General features: G+C 45.7%; 1 protein-coding gene across 1 annotated transcript in view; it reads right to left on the bottom strand.

The window, feature by feature from the left end:
• Vcl (vinculin) overlaps window positions 1-5749 on the bottom strand; it is a 114199-nt gene extending 108450 nt beyond the window's left edge. The window contains exon 1 of the mRNA XM_045137837.1: window positions 5465-5749. Coding sequence (XP_044993772.1) covers window positions 5465-5632 — 168 coding nt within the window. The 5' untranslated portion in view covers window positions 5633-5749. The remainder of the gene's footprint in view (window positions 1-5464) is intronic.
• Between the last annotated feature and the right edge of the window lie 6449 nt (window positions 5750-12198).

Raw genomic sequence — 12198 nt, 5'->3', positions numbered from 1 at the left:
AGTGAATTCCAGGTCATTCTGGGCTAGAGTGAAATCCTACCTTGAAAAACAAAATCAAGCCGGGCATGGTGGCACATGCCTTTAATCCCAGCACTCGGGAGGCAAAGGTAGGAGGATCACCAAGAGTTCAAGGCCACCCTGAGACTACATAGTGAATTCCAGGTCAGCCTGAGGCACAGTGGGACCCTACCTCAAAAATCCAAAAAAAAGAAAAGAAAAAAAAAGGAAAACAAAAACAAACAATAACAACAACAAAAAAGTTAGAGGCCAGCCTAAGCTACATGGCAAGTTCTAGACCAGCCAGGGTGCTACAGAGGAATCACTTTAATGATTCATCCAGCCAAAACTTGGTCCCGGGCTGGAGGGATGGCTTAGTGGTTAAGGCGTTTGCCTACAAAGCCAAAGGACCCAGGTTCGATTCCCCAGGACCCACATTAGCCAGATACACAAGGGGCGCACACATCAGGAGTTCATTTGCAGTGGCTGGACGCCCTGGCATGCCCATTTTCTCTCCTCCCCCCCATCTCTCAGTCAAATAAATAAAAATAAAACACTTAAAAAAAAACTTGGTCCCAAGATTCTTGAAGATTCTGCATGCTTGCGTGAGCAGTTTCTTCCATTTATAAGTTATGTCATACCACACTTTTGAATGTCCATCCTATCTGTCTTAAGTGCCCTGCTCAAATGTCACATCCTTCACAAAGCCTTCCCCAATTCTCCCATCAAGTCATCTCATGTTCCTCTGAATGTCCATAATATTTTACTTTCTGTATTTATGATTTTCTACCTCTTGTCACATTTACTCTGCCAACTAGCATACTTACTGCTTTTATATCCAAAGAGGTTGCAATAAATACTTGTTTCATAAGTGAATGAGAGAATTTCATTTTCACCTATTAAACTGTAATTTGGAGAATATCCAGAAGTCATTTAGACCCTAGCTTCTTAAACTGTGAGTTATGACCCTATATGGGACCACAGTACTGAATCGGGGGAGGGGTGTGCAAAAAAAAGTTGGCAACAGTAAAAGATTCCCAAATCCACAATAACCAAAAATTATTTCAAAAATCAAGTACACAGTGAATCTAAGGTGTTGCTGGCAGCATTCAGCTGTGTCAAGCAACTTCACTGCAGCCATGGTTCTGAACAGGCAACATACACATTTACCTTTTAATTTAAGACAGCGAGAGAGAGAATGGGTGCAACAGGGCATCCAGCCACTGCAAATGAACTCCAGACACATGTGGCCCCTTGTGCATCTGGCTTACATGGGTCCTGGAGAATAGAACCAGGATCCTTTGGCTTTGCAGCCAAGCACCTTAACCACTAATCTCTCCAGCCCCAGCATACAAGTTCCATTAGGCCTAGCAACACCGATGAGCAGCTACTTGAAACACCTCAGCTCAGATTCAAGACTACTATACATTATAAACTGCAGAGTTTGGGGGCTGGAGGGATTCTCAGTGGTCTAAGGTACTTGCTTGCAAAGCCTAATGGCCTAGGTTCAATTCCCCAGTACCCACATGTGTCTGGAGTCTTGTTTACAGTATCAAGAGACCCTGCATACTCATATCCATTCTCTCTCTCAAATAAATAATTCAAATAAAAAAATTTAAATAAATAAAAAATTAGCTGGGGGTGGTGACACATGCCTTTTATCCCAGCACTGGGGTGGCAGAAGTAGGAGGATCACCATGAGTTCAAGGCCACACTGAGACTACAGAGTGAATTCCAGGTCAGCCTGAGCTAGAGTGAGACCCTACCTTGAAAAACCAAAAAAAAGGAAAAAATAAACTAGACATCTATCTCATGTGTAGGCAAATTTACTTTTATCATTAATAAATGGTAAAATATATGTATTCCAAAGAATTTGTTTTAAAATAAATTTATGGATTATTATCAGGAAAAGTCTGTTTTATACATCCACTGTATATATTTTTATACCTGGGGCTGAGTCAAAATTTCTTGGATGAAAAGGGGCAACAAGTAGAAAAAAAATTTAAGAAGCTCTGATTTAGACCAAGACTGGCAAATATGTTTAGGAATTCCCACGTCAGTCAAAATGTACATTTCTTTTGGCCAAAAGAAAGCTAATTTGGCATACAGGTGTAAACAATCTGAAAGAAATTCCCAAAGAAAATATGGGAAGAAGGAATATAGCCTCCCAAGAGTGACTCCTAAGACTCAGATTAGATAAATTCCAGATTATTTACTCAAAACTTAGTTTCATTATTTTGTAGTGATAGCATATGATTTTTTTTTTTCAAACTCAAAAGTTCTATTATCCAGTCCTATTGTATGTTCTTCTACTTTTTTTTTTTTTTTTGAGGGGGTGGGTTTCAAGGCAGGGTCTCAGTCTAATCTATGCTGATCTAGAATTCACAGAGAGGGAGAGAGAGGAGAGAATGGGCATGCCAGGGCCTCTAGCCACTGCAAATGAACTCCAGGCGCATGTGCCCCCTTGTGCATTTGGCTTACATGGGACCTGGAACCTGGGTCCTTAGGCTTTTAAGGTAAGTACCTTAACTGCTAAGCCATCTCTCCAGCCCTCTACTACTTTTTAAATTGATTCCTTCCCCTGCAATATTCAAAAGACCTTCATTTTCTTCATGGCTGTTCAATTTGTCATCTTCTAACTCCTCACCCTCCAGATAGTTCCTTTTCCTTTAGCAATATCTATCAAGCCATTTGTGTGCCAATATTAAAGGTAGGAACTGGGGGACAGAGGTACAAAAAAATATGTATGAAATTAGGCCTGCTCTCCAACACAATGTAGATGGGAACCTGAGGTATGTGCAAGGTCCGTGCATTTAAGAGCCACACTGGCAATGAGAATTCCAAGCAATGGATGAGTCCTCTCCCCCGAGAACACACAACCCACTTATCCTTCTTCACACACCACTCTTACCTCCCCCTCCCATTCTTTCTGTTGATCTTGTTGGATAAGGCCTTCTGTTAAACTGCCCATATGTCACCTAACTGACTTCATTCCCAATTTCTCTCCAACTTGCTTCCAGAGCTATAATCAAGACAATCTACTTCATGAAATCTGGAAATGACTTACAAACACTTGTCCACTTTCTCTCTTCTAGTTCAATCTCAAATCCCTTTTGTATGTATTGGGAAGTCAGTCTTTTGCCTATAGATACTTTTTTTTTTTTTTTTCAGTTTATGACTGACCTTATTTCTTTTGTATTTGCCTCAGGTCTATCACTGTGTTTCCTAACTATAACTGATGATCATCTATAAAGCTGCTTTAAAATACAAAAGGCAAAGCCAGACATGGTGGCACATGCCTTTAATTCCAGCACTCGGGAGGCAGAAGTAGGATGATCACTGTGAGTTCAAGACCAGCCTGAGACTACATAGTGAGTTCCAGGTTAGCCTGGGCTAGAGCGAGAACCTACCTCAAAAAATAAATAAAATAAAATACAAAAGACTTTGACCCTACCCCTGGAGAGCCTTCAGTAAGTCTAGGATGGCAGCTGGACATCTTCGTGTCTAAAAGGCCCCAGTGGTGGTTCTTCATGGATACTCTGATGACCGCTGATTTATAGCTCTGCTCTTTGTACAGCACACATTCAATGCTTATTAATTCATGGCATGGACGCTCATAAATAACTTTTCTCGAAATAGCCTAAGCAGATATCAACCCCTTCTTGACAAACACTGTGTTCCAAGTGCAACATGTGGCTTGAAGACTTCATTTCCTGAAGTGCTACAAGGACGGACATTATTACCTTGTCTCTTTACATTGTTTCCCATTTGTTGAAAAAAAAAAAAAATGGAGGCCTGGAATGCAGCCATGTCAGACAACACTCCCAAAGAATGCACTCTGGCATCTTAGATTAAAATTAGTTACAAAGGAGAACAGGAACAGCTAGACGTTCTGAAAGAATACGGTACTCTTACTGGATAGTTCGTACTCATTCTGGACTGAAGAAAGAAAGGGAATTTGGTCTGGAGTGTCCCGTTCCCACCACCTCCACCCCCACCCAACAGCCCCAGCTTCCTGGCTACCAGCCTCCTGAGCTGTTTGACAGCGCAGGACCCCTGCCGGCCCAGGAAGATGTTCAAGGGCTGAAGGGCCTCTAAGTGCACCAACTACTCTAATCAGATAATACCAGCCCCACCCAAAGCACAGTTACCTCGCAATTACCCTGACAACACTATTGACTCAGCTCTGCGAGCAGTGTGAACTTTTTCCAGAGTTGTTCACTGGCAACAGCAGTCTGAGTCACCTACCCAGGCCTGGACACCAAAGTGTGGCATTAGCCAAGGAACTGTGAAGGGGTCCTGGTCCCAGCATCTCTTTCCCCATTTCGTAAATGGGTTCCCCTTTCTTAGGAATCGCATTATGCGACTCCTCACAACTGCTGGGGGAACTACAAGGATCTGCAGAGAGCCACTGCTCATCAGGAAAAGTATGGACTGTGGGGGGGGGGGAGCCGCACCCCCAACCCCAACCCCCTAGCCTCTTGTCAGGCAGAGGCTGCGGATTCCAGATTCCACAGGCCTCTCTCAAAACAGCTCCATCTTGCTTCCTGTCAGAAGGAGGGGGCAGAGGAAGAGGGTCCCCCGAGTCTGTAAAGGCACCAGTGGGTGGAAGCCTTTTTTTGTGTGTAACAGCAGGTAAAGCTGGGTGGAATAAAATGAAAGGCGGCAACGGGGCTCCTGGTCCTGAATGACTGCATGAAAGACAGAGCTGGAGGTGTGAGCATGAGAAAATGTCCCGAGGGAAGGAGGTGGTGGCAGAGGGGAGTGGACGACAAGTGGGGGGAAGAGAGGACCAGATGCAGGTGGGGGGGGGGCGGCTAGCTGGGGAGAGCTGGGCAAGTTGGAGAAAGCAAGGTGTCAGAGACAGACAGGGTCAGAAGTATTGGAAAGGACAACGGTGGAGGCGCAAATAAAAAAAAATCCCTGGAAGGAGAGGCGAGGAATCGGTAAGAATCCCGGACTGGGGAGGCCTCAGAAGGAGCTGACAAGTCAGGTAGTGGATGCCAGGAACGGCAGAGAAAGCAGCAGCCAGCGGACAGCCTCCCAACTGTCACTGCTTTGGGCGCCTACTACGGGGCAGACACCTCGACTAGGCATTCTATGAATTATAACTTCTCCGAATCTCCACCACCCAGGCGCCGGGCACACACGACTCTGTGCTGTCCCCATTTTAGAGATGAGGAAACTGAGGCTCCGACAGGCTCGGTTGGAGGGGGGACTTGCTCAAGGTCACAGGACAGGGGCAAAGCAGCAACATTCCGGACACCAACGGCATGTGGCTTAACTTACAAAGCCCACGGCGCAAAAGCCACCGGGCAGCCCCAGGGCCCCCCTCGCCACCCGCCTCCAACGCGAAGGGAAGCTGCGAGGTGGACGGAGACTCTGGAGAGGGGGACGACATTGGCGTGTGTGTGTGTCGTCCCCCCTTCGCACCCCGTCCTCCCCGCACCCCGCCCGGCGCGCTCACCCGGACGAGATTGCTGACGGCCGCTTGCACGGCGGCCACGGGCGCGGTGAGGTCAGGAATGGCTTTGCCGTCCACCTCGCCCTCCTCGTGCATGATGACCAGGTGCGAGATCTGCTGCGCCACGGGCTCCAGGATGCTCTCGATCGTGCGCGTGTGAAACACCGGCATCGCGGCGGCTTGGCGGGGCGGCGAACCGCAGGCGACGGGGAGAAGGAAAAAAAAAAAAAAAAAAAACCTGGGATGTGCGCGGTGAGGGAGAGGAGCCGGGAACCGGCGGAGACACGGACTCCCGAGCAAGCCGACTAAGAAGAAGAGTCCGGGCTTCCCTCGGCGGCGGCGTCACCAAGCCCTCACGGACGCCCCGCCTCCGTCACGTCACCGCGACCAATAGCAACGCCGCTCAGTCTTAGGCCGTCTCTCCTATTGGTTCGTCTTCGACAAGCTCCGCCTCCCCAGTCGGCCGCGCCGCCAGAGCCACGCCCACCCCTCCACATTCCCAGCGGGGTGAGGTGTTGGGGGGGGGGGGAGCTTGGGAGCCGGGCTGCGCCGCAGGGAGAGCGAGCGGATTCCCGAGCTCTCACGCCGGGCGCTCCTTATAAGGGCATGGTGGGAGCGGAGCGAGCGGACACGGCCCGGTGGCCACGCCCCCTCCCGGGGTGTGAGGGGGGGGTGGCCGTCTCCCGCCTCCTCGCGGCAGGGCTCCGCCCCTCTGCAGAATCACCTCAGTGGGGCGGGGTCTCCTCACCTCAGGCGGCGCCGGCGGCTGACGAGACGCGGGGGGCCAAAGGTCCTCCCCGCGCGCCTCTCAACTTTTCCCTCGGCGGGAGGCCGGCCCGCCACCTTCCCAGTCGCAACGTGGAAATGTAAAAAAAAGGCTCAAAACTGCAAAAAAAAAAACACGCCAAAAACAAAAAAACGTGAGTGTTCCGTCGACTTCCACACATAGACTGACCCCCGCTGATGGTGTGGGGTGTGACCTAAACCTCTGGGGGGTACATTTACTTATACATACATTTTATATATATTATATATGTGTGCGTATACGTCTACACTTATGTATATTTAATATAACATATTAATATAGTTATAATATTTTTATATAATTTATATATATATGTATGTGTGTGTGTGTATATATATATATATATATATATATATATATATATATATATATATATATGTACGTATGTTTGTTTTAAGTAAACTAGGTCAAAAGTTTTCCTAGAAATAGAAGCTTCTTAGCCCGGCATAGTGTCTCACGCCTTTAATTCCAGCACTCGGGAGGCAGAGGTAGGAGGATCGCCATGAGTTCAAGGCCACCCTGAGACTCCATAGCGAATTCCAGGTCAGGCTGAGCTAGAGTGAGACCCTACCTCGAAAAACCAAAAAAAAAGATAAAAGGAAGGAAGGGAGGGAGGAAGGGAAAAAGAAAGAAATAGAAGGTTCTTCCTCTTCAACTTTTCTGGTGATCTTACACTTTGGGTAAAGAGTTCTACTGCCATTATTTTTAGTGACTGTATGATGGTAGTGCACTCTTAGTGATCAATTCAGGTTTGGTTCTACTTTTTTGCTCTAAAAGAAAGAGAAAAGTCTTGCGCTGAAGAGATGGCTTAGCTTGCCTGCAAAGCCTAAGGACCCAGGTTCAATTCCCAAGGACCCACCTAAATCAGATACACAAGGTGACACATGCGCCTGGAGTTCATTTGTGGTGGCCTGGAGTCCTGCCGTGCTCATGTTTTGTCTTTCTCCCTGTTTGCCTCTTTCTCTGAAAAGTTTTAAAGAAAAATATTTTTTCAAAGTCTTGGGCTGGAGTGATGGAATAGCAGTTAAGGCACTTTCCTGCAAAGCATACTAAGAACCCATGTTCCATACCCAAGGACCCACATAAATCAGATGTAGAAAGTGACACATGTATCTGGAGTTCATTTGCAGCAGCTGAGACGCTGGTATGCCCATTCTCTCCCTCTATCTGTCTGTCTGTCTATCTACCTACCTACCTACCTATCCATTCATCAACCTCTTTCTCACTCTCTCTCTCTCAAACAAATAAAGTATTTTAAATCTTTTTTTTTTAAGCCTTGGGCTGAGGAGATGACTCGGCCATTAAGGGTGCTTGCATACAAAGTCTGATGACCAGGGTTCTATTCCCCAGTACCCATATAAAACCAGATATGCAACGTGGTACATGTGTCTGGAGTTTGCAGTGGCAAAGGCCCTGGTTTATCCCTTCTCTCTCTCTCCCCCCTTTCTCTTTCTTGCTCTCAAATATGTAAATATTTTTAAAATATGAAGTAGAAATGCAAAACCATGTACATTTTACATGCTCTTAGGTAAAGGTGAACTGGTCAGTTCCCACACCACAGGCTTCTCAGACATCTTCTGCATGTCTTTTTAACCTCAAATTCTCTTTTACCCAAACTTCCACATCTTGAGGAGAAACAATTCCATTAATGCTTCTAAGTAAAAATGTCCAAATCAAACAAAAATATTTTCCAAGTGCTCACATCTTGCAAAAGATTGGATTACATGTTGTCCTACCCAGTTTCTACAAGCATATTATTTTTTATTTTTAAAACATTTTTAGGGGGCTCATGAGATGGTTCAGTGATTAAGGCACATGCCTGTGAGGCCTAAGGACCCAGGTTCAGTTCTCCAGGTCCCACATAAGCCAGATGCACAAGGGGACACATACGTCTGGAGTTCATTTGCAGTGACTGGAGGCCCTGGCATGCCCATTCTCTCTGTCTCTCTCTCTCCCTCTCTCTGTCTCTAATAAATTAATAACTAAATCTCTAAAAAAGAAAAACTTTGGGCTGGAGAGATGGCTTAGCGGTTAAGCGCTTGCCTGTGAAGCCTAAGGTCCCCGGTTTGAGGCTCGGTTCCTCAGGTCCCACATTAGCCAGATGCACAGGGGGGCGCACACATCTGGAGTTCGTTTGCAGAGGCTGGAAGCCCTGGCGCGCCCATTCTCTCCCTCCCTCTATCTGTCTTTCTCTCTGTGTCTGTCGCTCTCAAATAAATATATAAAAATTAAAAAAAAAAAAAGAAAAACTTTTTTAGGGCTGAGGAAATGGCTCAGTGGTTGAAGTGCTTGCTTGCAAAGCCTGTCAGCCCAGCCAGGTTGAATTTCCCAGCACCCATGTAAAGCCAGATACACAAAGTGGCACATACATCTGGAGTTCCTGTGCAGCAGCAAGAGGCCCTGGCATGCCCATATTCATTCCCTTTTTCTTTCCCTCTACTTCCCTCCCTCCTTGCAAATAAATAAATACAATAAATTTTTTTTAATTATTTACTGGGCTGGAGCCCTTGCCTGAAAAGTCTAAGGACCCAGGTTTGATTCTCTAGAACCCACATAAACCAAATGCACATGGTGGCACATGCGTCTGGAGTTCATATGCAGTGGCTAGAAGCACTGGCTCAGCCATTCATTCCTTGCCGCTACCTCCCCTCTCCCCCCCGCCCCCCAGTGTCTAACTGAACTCATGGGAATCTCCTGCCTCTGCCTTGGAGTGATGGGATTAAAGGCGTGTACCACCAGACCAGGCCTCTGTGTCTATTTTTTTTTATTTTTTTATTTTTTTTCTGGTTTATTTATTTATTAGAGACAGAGAGAAGGCCTGTAGCCACTGCAAACGAACTCAAGACCCATGCACCACCATGTGCATCTCCTGGTAAGCCACCAGCCCTCTGTGTCTATTTTAAACTAACAATTAATGATACATTCAAAGTCCTAGGCACTGGGATAAGCCTTTATTTGAATTTGGGTATATAGGCTAGATAGATTGGCTTAGTGGTTAAGGCACTTGCCTATGAAGCCTAAGGACTCAAGTTTGATTCCCCAGGACCCACGTAAACCAGATGCCCAAAATGGTGCACGTGTATGGAGCTCATTTGTAGCGGCTAGAGGCTCTGGCTCCCTCTCCCTCTCTCTCTCCCTCTCTCTCTCTCTCTCTCTCTCTCTCTCTCTCTGTCTCTGTCTCTGTCTCTCACACTCTCTGACTCTTTCTTTCTCTCCCACTTAGATAAATACATAAATAAATGTGAGCAGTTAACATTTTTGAAAAAAGAGTCAGGCTTGGTGGTGCATGCCTTTAATCCCAGCACTCGGCAGAGGTAGGAGGTTCACTGTGAGTTCAAGGCCACTCTGTGATTGCATAGCAAATTCCAGGTCAGCCTGGACTAGAGTGAAATCCTATGTCGAAAAACCAAAAAAAATTTAAAAAGATACTTAATTGTAAAAGCCTTTTCCTTTCTTGTGGAGCCACTCAATTTATCATTGTTGGGTTTTTTGTTTTGTTTTGCTTTTGTTTTTTGTGTTTTTTTTTTAATTGACACCTCTATAATTGTAAACAATATCCCATGGTAATGCTCTCCCTCTCCCCCCACTTTCCCCTTTGAAACTCCACTCTCCATCATATCCCCTCCCCCTCTCAAGAGTTTTTGGGGTTTGGTTTGGTTTGGTTTGGTTTGGTTTGGTTTGGTTTGGTTTGGTTTGGTTTGGTTTGGTTTGGTTTTTCCAAGTAGTATCTCGCTCTAGTCCAGGCTAACTAAAACTCACTATGTAGTCTCAGGGTGGCCTTGAACTCATGACAATCCTCTTACTTCTGCCTCCCAAATGCTGGGATTAAATGTGTGCACCATCACACCTGGCTCATTGTTTGTTTGTTTGTTTGTTTTTTAATTTGCTGATTAATTCTACTTTCTGGACCTGTGGGATAAATACAAACTCTCACAGAAACCTGGGGACCCAGGCAACATACTATTAGAATTCTTCCAGGGGCTGGGCTGATTCTCCCTTCCTTAATGAGGGAGAAAGGAGCCAAACCAGGCCTGGTCCCTCTACCCACAGGCCAGCAGATTGCTTGGGTGATGACCTTCAAAGGTATTGAACTGCCACTGAATTAACCACCGATCATGCATTGCTTACTCCAACTGGAAACAGCTACCACTGTGCTTCATGGCTAGATGCTAGAAGGAGTACACGGAACCCTAACCAGGGTGGGACAGAGGGAGTGCAGAGATCTCTGGGCTGGATCAGGGAAGACGAAGTTGGGCCACACCAGTGGAGTGCAGAGCAGGCAGCTGAAAATCTACCCAAGACAGAAAACAGAAGGCAGAAGGCATAGCTATGTAGAAATGGAGGCTCCAAGTCCCAGGGTGTGCTCCAGGAGATTTCGTTTCTGTACAACAGACTAGAAGATTTAAGACAGAAACCCATAGACATAAAGTCCTTCTGACTACAGGACAACTGCATTGATGTGTGCCCATGAACCAGGCCCTGGTGACACAGCTGGTCACAGGTCTGGTCATTGCTGATTCTAAATAGCTAAGTAACTCCTCAGAAACTCCCCTTCCTTATGAAGTCTTTCATCAAAGCATTTTTTTTAATATTTCACTTATTTACTTATATATTGGAGAGAAACAAAGGCAGCTAGAGAATGAGAGAATGGGCATGCCAGGGCCTACAACCACTGCAAATGAACTCCATGCTCATATGCCACCTTGTACATCTGACCTATGTGGGTCCTGGGGAATCTAACCTGAGTCCTTAGGCTTCACAGGCAAGTGCCTTAACCACTAAGTCATCTCTCCAGCCCCAAAGCTAATTTTCCAAAAAAAAAGCAAATGTTGGGCTGGGACAATGACTCAGCCAGTAAATATGCGTGCTTGGCAAGCCTGACCACTCAGGTTCAATTCCTTAGCACCCACATAAAAAATAAAATCCAGATGCACAAAGTGACACATTTATATGGAGTTCATTTCAGCAGCAAGAGGCTCTGGAATGCCCTCCTCTCTCTCCCTCTCTCTCTTTCTCTCTAATAAATAAAAATATTTTTAATAAGAAGTTGTTCTAGTCCTACCACAGCTGCCAAAACTGTTTCTCTGTACTTTGCTTTCGGTGAATAATGATAATAATATGCAAGTGATGGAGCTCTGTCTGATTTGTTTCTGTAATCTCTACTGTTCATTCACTTTGCTGACTGAATACCTATGAGCATGCTAGCACATTCTTTTGTCTGTAAGATTCACAGGCTTGTGTTTTTTTTTTTTTTTAATATATTTTATTTATTTATTTGAGAGAGAAAGAGGTAGAGAGAGACAGAGAGAGAGAATGGGCATGCCAGGACCTCCAGCCACAATGCCCAAACAATGCCCCCTTGTGCATCTGGCTTATGTGGGTCCTGGAGAATTGAACCGGGATCCTTTGGTTTTGCAGGCAAACATCTTAACCACTAAGCCATCTCTCCAGCCCCAGGCTTGTGTTTTTATCTCCTTTTTTTTTCTCAATTTTTATTAACATTTTCCATGATTATAAAAAATATACCGTGGTAATAACCTCCCTTCCCCCCCGCCACTTTCCCCTTTGAGATTCCATTTTCCATCATATCCCCTCCCCATCTCAGTCAGTCTCTCTTTTATTTTGATGTCATGATCTTTTCCTCCTCTTATGATGGTCTTGTTTAGGTAGTGTCAGGCACTATGAGGTCATGGATATCCAGGCCATTTTATGTCTTGTGGGAGCATGTTGTAAGGAGTCCTACCCTTCCTTTGGCTCTTACATTCTTTCCGCCACCTCTTCCGCATTAGACCCTGAGCCTTGGAAGGTGTGATCGAGATGTTACTCAGTACTCCAGTCACTTCTTTCCAGCACCATGATACCTTCTGAGTCATCTCAAGGTCACTGCTATCTGAAAAGAGAAGATTCTCTACCCAAAGTGAGAGTAGCGTTA

Source organism: Jaculus jaculus, chromosome 18 (genome assembly GCF_020740685.1).
Source record: "Jaculus jaculus isolate mJacJac1 chromosome 18, mJacJac1.mat.Y.cur, whole genome shotgun sequence".
Lineage (NCBI taxonomy): Eukaryota > Metazoa > Chordata > Mammalia > Rodentia > Dipodidae > Jaculus > Jaculus jaculus.
The sequence above is the reverse complement of the archived record's forward strand: the minus strand, read 5'-3'. Positions and strand labels throughout refer to the sequence as shown.